Consider the following 9,546-nt stretch of genomic DNA (forward strand, 5'->3'; position numbering starts at 1 on the left):
CTAAAAATGAAAGACACTAGATCAAGGAGAGAAAGAGATTTTGCCTTGAGGATTGTCGTTGCGTGTAAATGTAACAATCGTAGAACAGTCGTTACACCTTGACTGTTAGATCACTATTAGAAGATGATAGTATACTTGATTGAAGAGTTGGTGATTGACCGGCAATTAAGTATGAATTTTATTTTGTCGTAAGGCATAGTTCTGTGTATCTTTTGCACTATTTGAACGGTCGAATATATTAATAAATTATGTTTCCCCGATTAACGTATCGATAAATTAAACGAGAATGTCAAAAGTCACCAAAAATGTTATCGCTAATTGGATTGAATTTTTGTCATTTTAATAAGTATATCATGTAATTTTCACGATTACCTGATATTGTGTTTCTCAAGAACATATTGCTTTTTGCTCGTTAAGTATTTCATTCGTGTGCCGGCGGAATGTGTGTGTGTGTGTGTATGTGTGTTGTCCTTGAACTCAGTTACGCGTCGAATCACCCCGAATTACAGTCTAAGCTGTACGACTCACCTCTATATATGCGACCAGCATTCATAAAATTGTATTTGAATGTAAAATGACCAAATGTGCCATTTAAGAACGCATAATATGACAAGAACACCTGATAATAAAAATCTTGCGATTATGATCATAAACTACATTGCAAATTGAAACGTTGGGATCGATAGTTTAAAAAATAATAGCAACTATAAGATCTAGTAGTAATGAATTGTATGAAAATTAAATTCTTAGAATAAATGAGTTATTATTGATTAACCAAAAAATTTCTGATTCCTATAGATCGAGTATAGAAACTAAAAAAATATTTTATTTTTGCATATAATAATATCTCTCCTTTGTTTAATAATATTTATATTTACATCTACTACATTCTAAAGACATCAAATAAACTAAAAAACTAATCAACTAATTTCAACTTTCTTCGAGTTTAAGGCGTCAAATGAAACTGAATTGATTCTAAGAATTTAACTATGACCTTCAACCTTGAAGTATCAATCAGACTGTCAAGATTCACGTTATCTAGTATGACAGATAAAACGAATAATAAATAAACTAGGAATAGAATGTTTCAAATATTCATAAATACCAGTCAATGCAACTAACGTAATTATGCATAGAGTATACTGAATGAATTACGGGTAGAATATTTTGCATGAATTAATTAATTTGTATAATTTTGCGCCTATATATGAATAGCAAATTTTTATGTTATGAACTTTTAAAGGATAACTGTAAAATTTTATGTCAAGCGCTATCAAATATCGATACAAAATTGGATGGAAATATCGATCGGATAAAACATGCAAGAAATACAAATAGGTCAAGCGCAGAAGGTTAATGGATGTGTGTAAGTGGTATAAATTATACGCAGGTGTTGCTCATGTGCTCGAGTAAAAAAACATTATATTAGATTGGGGTAAATACGAAAGCGACATAGGTTAAGCCCGCGTACAATTCATTCGGTGTATTTTACATTTACATTTACACTTGCTATGTAGATGAATTCTGATTACGAAGGGTGGATAAAGAGACGGCCCCCTAACCGAGTGAACTCTACGAATTGACCTAGTAGTAAGGAAAGTTTAAATCGACTAGACTAGATCGATTTGTATCGGTTTGTCGAATATTCTCTATTTTATGCAAAATATGTTTTCCTTTGTCACATTTAGTTGAATATACAACTGTATTTGGACTTTTTAGTCTAGTTTATTGTTTTCCCTCAGTTTACGAAACATTTCGTATACAGTTGCTCTAAGATAATTATGTTAATCGATCTTAATATTAATTTCAAATAATCGTGTGAATCTAGTTTTCTTCGAAGCAATTTGTATGGTAAATAAAAAAAGGCATTTAATTATATAATGTATGAAAATTGAATTGTTTGTTTTTATTAAACAACAAGAGAAACGAACATATAAATTTGATATTAACACAGCGTTTAATATTTCATCGAATTATAAAATTGTAAACCGACCACATATCCCATTATACGGAAACTATTCGAAAGTGATTATCGAATCTTTTAACAAAAATATATACATTCTTTTAATTGGACGAACAATTCTAAAACTTTTGTTGTAGACGTAATTATAACTGCTTATGTTTTAAAACGATATGCTATTGTTTTTAGGACAAAACAATATATGTAGTTCGGTAACCTTAAAATTATAGCAGAGCAAGTTATTTGAAATATTAATATGTGCGATTGAAAACAAGGATCGTCAAAAATGTAAAAAAGCCCGAAGAAATAAATTTGCAAACGATTATAAACAGTTTATAATAACTTTATCGATAGTTTAACAGAAAGTATTAATCAAATTAAATCAAAGTTACTCACTTCAATAAGCGTATTTTCCTCTTCGACATATGAATTATCCTATAATTGTGAAGATATATGTCCTCATGTGCCCCGTAGAAACAATTTGATATGTACTTACAGCGTACTGCGTGACAAGCACACCTGAACTGACAAGCAGGTCTAATGTTGTGAATTACTAGTACCTTGGTTGTCGACTTGCGCTCGTTCGAAAAATCACGAGATGCGCACGCATGCCGTTTCATCGTTTCATTGGCCTTTAAAATAGAAGCCATGTGCTTATTTCTCTGATAAGTTTGCCCGACGCTCGTACCTCAAAAATAATCGCTTAATATGGCGGCATACGATTTTAAAAAGAAAGAAGAGGTTGAAGAATATTTAAAGAATCTTTATATAGAATACCAATTTGGATGTTTAAGCGAGAAGAAAGCTGAAGGTAAGCACCGAGGCTGTTAGTGATTCTAACCTCGTATCTCAAATGTTTGACATTTTTCGATAGTTTGCCATCTTTTGGGTGATTATTATGAATCTATTAAGCAAAATCCCAAGGAGGCGTTAAATCTGTATAAGAAAAATTGTGACGAACGCGGTTATGGGAGAAGTTGCACAAAATACGGCGATTACAGAGTAATGGGTGAGTAAAAATGGCGCGTGCCTCGCACCGGGAAAATCAAAATGTTGCCCACGTTATTTTCGTCTCTTCGTCAAATATGTTATTTATATCGTATTTTATCTTTTTCAAATATATATCTTTCGTTTAATATCTCACGTAATTAACTAATATATAATGGTGACTATTATTTACCGAAACTGTTATTTGCTATTTATAAATTTGCAAATTGAATTTCTATAGGTACAGAGTGTGAGAAAGATCCGAAAGAAGCGTTCAAATACATGCAGAAAGGCTGTGATAAGGACGATGCAAGAGGTTGCCTTCACGCAGGTGCTCTTGCGATATCTCAAGAAAAACTCGAGCCAATCAGGGGTACTCAGATCTTGCTTGGAATGAAACTATTAAAAAAAGCTTGTGATCTAAACCAAGAGAAAGCTTGCTTCTTTTTGTCAGGCATTTACTTAAGCGGTATCGAAGGATACGTAGAAAAGAATTTAAAAGAGGCGTATAAACTGTCGTTAAAATGTTGCGAATTAAATAACCCATATGCTTGTGCTAATTTATCTATAATGCACAAGAAGGGCGATGGTGTGCAGCAAAATGCAGAGCTAGCGGAATCTTTCAGGACACGAGCTAATGAGATATTAAGGGATCTGAAAGAAAATAAGAGACCATTGAAATTTCATCAGGGGATCGATCCTTAATCTTATTTTGTATAAGATCGTTACATATAGTAGCTATGCAGATGAAATTTTGTAGCGAATATGGTAGATTGATTAAATTATGTGTTCTTTTATCGTGCGAACGATGTGAAATATTAATTTTGACATTTGCATTTATCGCTTTGTACAATGTCAAGAGATACCAATATTGTAAATGTTAACGCTCGTAGTATTAACACTTTACTGACCGCTAGCAGTTCTTCGGCATACGCACGTCCGGCCTGCAGTTCGGGCGCAGATTCTCCCTGGCGCCGGTTCTGTTTCGGTTTAGATTCTTTTATCTAATACCATTCTTTTTGTTCGTCGCGAACGGTACGTTTTTCAAATTGTTGTAAAACTGTGGTAGCTTACGAAGCAACGCAACCGAGCAAAGTACCTTAGTACCAAATAACAAATTACTGTTCGAATAACGATAAAGATTATCGGTGACAAAAAGCCGATTAATATGCTATCGGTCGGTAAGCGTCGGCGACAGAAAACTGATTAATCGGCTATCGATCGGTAAAGTGTTAATTGTTGATTAATTATTTAAAGACCAATGAAGTGAAAATATTCTCGCAATAATTTATCAAATGTCAAAATAGATGGATATATATCAAAATCGAATATATATTTGTCCACAAATGTAAACAATAAATATTGTTCCTTATTACGTTACTTTTTATAACATAATGAATGACAAAGACTGTACATGTACATAATTCACATGGTTTTTACATTAAAAGTTACTGTTAATTGCTTCATTATTAATTCAATCGATTGATTCGCAAACCTATTACTACATCATTGTATTCTTTAGTAGTGAAAGTGAAGTTATGCGTTAGTTATTGTCTGTAGTACTGTATGAAGTACTCTCTACTATGTATGATTCTCCCTTCTCTCTTCTCTTCCCTGCCTCTCTCGTATCGCTCTTTCTATCAGCCCCTCCTACATTTTCGAAATCTCCCTCCTTGGCACCGGTTCGACGTCGCTATAAACCGTGGACTATAGACTATAGATAAAGCTGGTTTAAAAGCTGGTGACCAGTTCGTCGGTGTACCAGAAAGACCATGCGGTGCTACCTGTTCAGTGCGAGCAGCTCGATCACGGCCATACTCGCTGTCGCGTTCCTCGGCCATAGTGCTTTGGTAAGTGGGAATTCCTTCAATTTCACTTTTGATAGTTCGTACTTTCGATAAATATGTGTACATAAAGAATTCTATCCCACGTGTGAAATTTTCATTTATTTTCCACTTAAAACGTAAGATTCTCCATTTAGAATGTCGAGTTTCTGTACATTTCCACACAGAATGTGGGATGTCTTTTTATTGTAGTTTACAATGTAGAATTTCCGCGTGTTTTTATTCGAAACGTAGAATTTCCGTGTGTTTTATTATTTCCATTTGGAATGTGAAATTTCCGTTTATTTAGGTTATAAAAGTTTTATTTATTTCTATAGAGACGTGGAACTTGTATTTGTTCCCATTTGAAACGTAGAATCTCTCTCTCTCTCTCTCTCTTTGTGTATTTCTATTTAAAATGTAGAATTTTTAAATATAGTAAGTAAAACTATTTATATCGTATTTTTTGCACTAAATATGACACGTATTTCGAATGTAAATACAACGATGTATTAGAAACAAAGAAAGAGGAAATCGCTCGATAAATGAATTATTACCATGAATGTGTTGACTCGTTTCTTCCCATCATGGTTAAGATAACTGGTTATATGACGACAGACTGAAATTACACAATGGACAAATTATCTTTAAATTATAATTACCTATTGTTTCCAACAGATTTCTGTCAAAACTTACGTTGAATTAGCTTTTGAAGTTTGCTCACGTTTTATCATTCCTTTCACTAGATAACGAAGAGACAGAAATAAAATTTCAAATTTCAAATTATTAAACAGTTCAACCTGTTAATCGTATCTTTGTTTTAATATCGTTGTCTTTTAAAGTAACAAGTATATAATATAAAATAAAAATTGTCATTCTTAATAAATCTAATCTGAAACTCTGATAAGTTTTTATTTTGACACGCCGATGTTATCAGGACGAAAGCCGGTTTTCAAGAAGTTTTTTCCCTCGAGTATCGTACAACATTGAAACCTGTTTATCGATTATTCGCGATGATCCTGTTTCTTTGTTCCAAAAGCTACGAGAAGTTACTTATAGAAATTTATTTTCGAAAATATTGGTTATAAGGTCATTAAATTAATCACTAATCGAATTGTCAAATTGATTAATTAATCACAGAGCAAATAAATAACTATTTGTAGGAATTATGGTTAGATCATGGTTATATCTATGGATATACATATCGAGAAACGTATGTATATAAAATATCGAAAGTAAAAAATATTTGCTATAACGTTTAATAGCTAAAGCATATTTTTATTGAAACTCCATTCCTTTAGTTTAATTGTGAAAATACCAATTTGCATAAACAGTCACAGTCTAATTTTTATTATTAAAAGTTTCACGATATCCTGATCCATGTATGCGAGGATCAACGGAGAAATTATGCAAATGTATTTCTTCTGAAAACGCGACAAGTATAGAGAACGGAACACGAGATACGCACATTATCTATATAACTTTTTTATTCTAGCGAATAAAGCTAATATAGATAATAATAGAGAATTTTATTCTAGTTTGTGATATGTTGTAATGTTTGGAAGCGTAAAAAATGTTTTATTACGAGCCGAAATAAAAACATAAACTTGCGTGAAAATCTGCTTTCGGTTATCTTTGTATTAAAACGTAATCGCACACACATTTTTTATTTCTAATCTATCTGTAATTTATACCAATGAAATATTAAATAATATACTTATCGTTCGCATAATTTATGTAAACGTAGGATAGGTAGTAGTGGAATTTTATTGACACCCCTATGGAGTTACGAAGCTTCCGATTACCTCTCTTGCAAACTACGTCAAACAACGGTCTCTTATGATAACTTGTACTAATTTATGCTCGCTCGAACCTAATTCGTCGGTTAAAGTATAATTAAGCAAAAGATAATCAACAACCATAATTAGATACTGTAGCTGTAATGGCTATCGTAGACTCATGATCGTTCTGTGATAACTGCGTAGGTGGCCGGCGGCGAGTCGAACGCAGTGATAGATGTGGGAGTTTATTACGAATCGCTATGTCCAGATAGCATGCGGTGGATCAAGCAGCAACTATTGCCGCAGTACGATGTATTGAAAGATTACATCAGAGTCACTTTCGTTCCGTACGGGAAAGCATCGGTGAGTGGTCCTATGGCGCTTTACTATGTTATTACTTACTATATCGGATACACAACTAATACGTTTTACGCAAAACGCGATAGATAAAGAAGAAATAGAATAACGTTGGGAACGATGAACGAATGGCGAATACGTATGGCGTATCGTAGGAATCGACTCGTATGTCATTTATTCTTATATACTTATTTTCATCTAAATACATAGCATTGGCGAGATCCAAACACCCAAGAATGGCGCTTCGTGTGTCAGCACGGAGAAGTCGAGTGCAATGGGAACAAGGCTCAGGCGTGCGGTATTCAGGCGATTCAGAACGGAGAAACGGCTGATAAGGTTCAACAACTTACCGTGGCGCTAGTTGGTTGTGCAATGACCTCGCAGTTTCCGCCATCCTCTCTTTCACAGGTACTCGTTATCTTTATTTACCTTTTCTGCTTGAATCCGCGATTCTCCAATAATTACCACGGACTCGTACCGGACTCGTACACTCTAGATCTTTCTTCGATCTAGAGATTTAACCGAATATAATTAAACCAATAAAAAACATTGAATTTTCACATGTTGTTAAGTACTACTGTACAAACTGTTTAGAAATTCTTCGATATACAGTGTCCTATATTAAATGTTCTAAAACGCACGTAGAATCGTTCAGAATCGTTTATTTATAATTCCCCTGCGAGGACAAGAGGAATCCGAAATCGTATATAAATTGTTGGAAAATCATTTGGTTGACCGATTTCCGAAAGTCGATTCCCGAGGATAAAAGAGGAGGAGAACGAAAGAGGAAAGGGCTTTCTTGCCAAATGGAAATGTTTCGTTTTTACGAATCAGTACGAAGATATCTCGGATCCGTTGGTATCTGTTCTTAAAACGTGTTTAATCGAAGATTGATTAACAATTTAGAAAATAATGAAAATCTTAATAGATTGATAAATCTGGATAGTCGTTTGATAGAAAAGGAAGATAATCAATCAGCGACCAAGTCTTTGGCCAACTTTGTATCGATTTTTAAGCGCGTTAAAAAGAAGAGCAAACATCGATGGATCGAAAGTTGATAAGTTCTTGCGCCACGCAAATTTTTCATTAACCGTTTACACCGTTTTAACGTAACAATTATCGCGTCGTATCATTAACAATCCTCTAGTTTGAACTTTAAACGTTAAACCGTTCGCCTAAAAATACGACGAATTTTGCTGCTTCGTCGAAATAAGAGCAAACTTAAAATATAAGAATTGAAGGTTCGCGACGGGATTAAAGCAAACCCGTTACAAGAAATCTTTTCTTCGAGACAAAAGTACGAAACGATTTTCCAGTGTGCCAAAAAAGTAGGATTGAACGAGCAGACCCGAGAGAAGATGGACGAGTGCGTTAAGAGTTCTCTATCGGACGATCTGTTGGTCGCGTATGGCGAGAAAACGAAAGAGTTGGCCGCGAGACTCTCTTTCGTCCCAACGATCACGATCAACGGGGTGAGTACTCGGCATTGCGAGCGCGTTTCTTCTATAAGAGGTCGATCAATAGCGGATCGTGTTTTAAACGTTAATCGTGTTTTCCGTCTGTTGCAGGAGATACAAAGCAAGGCGCTGAATAATTTCTTTAAACTAATTTGCGACACACTGACGGAGGGGGCGAAACCGTCTCGGTGCAGCACAGCTTGAAAATAAACCGTTGCTTAACCCTATCGCCGCTAAAACATCTCTGTAGCGGGTCACATTGCTTTTTATACAAAGCTTGCTGCAGCCTGTCATCGTTACGATCCGCGTGAGGGGCCATTGCAGTAGGTTAACGACAAGCTCGATATAGGAAAAAAAAGAGAAGGCGGTTCTTAAACTGTTAGACTAATCCGATTAGCTCGGATGCTCGTCGAGTGCCGCCACAGATTTATCTAATTTAGTTGACTCGAAATATATCCTTCCAAGTTTTTACACCAGATTTATCGATCAACTAGAACGCGGTTAGTCGATCGACGAACAACGAATTTTAGGTATTTCCTTTTTACAATCGTATCATTTTTCCTCAAATGGAATGACCAGTTGACGCGTAATTTGCAGAATTTCATCGGTTTTACTAACACGTAAGTTTGTTGACGTAAGCAACGGGGTACTTATTAATATCGATAACTCGTATAACTCGTGACGCGTGAAGTCTCGATCGTTTAAAATTTTACAAATCACGAGCTTATTCTTATTCTTATTATTATTATTATTATTATTATTATTATTATTATTATTATTATTATTATTATTATTCAAACTTATTCGAATACTTTGAATTCAAGTAATTCGAATGAAATTGATACGAACGAGGACTCGTTGTTCGTAACGAAAATATTACGATGTTGTATTTTGTATAAAAATACTTGTATAGCGAGTCGTTTTCTCAAGGATGTGCAACGATTCGGAGAATCGATGGTATCGATGGTACGATTAAATTGTAATCGAATAATCGTATGGAGAAAAGTTGTCGCTGTATCCGACTCGATGTACGACGAACAAATAAAAAGTCCACGTTTTACAAGCATAGCCAAGGTTTCTCAATTTCTATATTTTCCTATTAATTTCGTAAATTTTCGTATCAATCGATAACGCGATAATAACAAAATTATATCGTAAAATAAATCGGTTCGCCGATCATA

The 9,546-nt window shown here is 34.4% G+C and overlaps 1 protein-coding gene across 1 annotated transcript; it reads left to right on the forward strand.

Annotated features, from left to right (window-relative positions):
* Positions 1-2,579: 2,579 nt before the first annotated feature.
* On the forward strand, positions 2,580-9,433 carry LOC100647299. Its single transcript, XM_003397027.4, has 8 exons — positions 2,580-2,771; positions 2,835-2,969; positions 3,189-3,650; positions 4,697-4,797; positions 6,756-6,914; positions 7,119-7,316; positions 8,225-8,380; positions 8,477-9,433. The coding sequence occupies exons 1-8, from the start codon at positions 2,669-2,671 to the stop codon at positions 8,567-8,569; spliced, it is 1,407 nt and encodes a 468-aa protein (XP_003397075.3). The 5' UTR covers positions 2,580-2,668; the 3' UTR covers positions 8,570-9,433.
* The last annotated feature ends 113 nt before the right edge of the window (positions 9,434-9,546 follow it).

The sequence above is a fragment of the Bombus terrestris genome, chromosome 8, assembly GCF_910591885.1.
Source record: "Bombus terrestris chromosome 8, iyBomTerr1.2, whole genome shotgun sequence".
Classification (NCBI taxonomy): domain Eukaryota; kingdom Metazoa; phylum Arthropoda; class Insecta; order Hymenoptera; family Apidae; genus Bombus; species Bombus terrestris.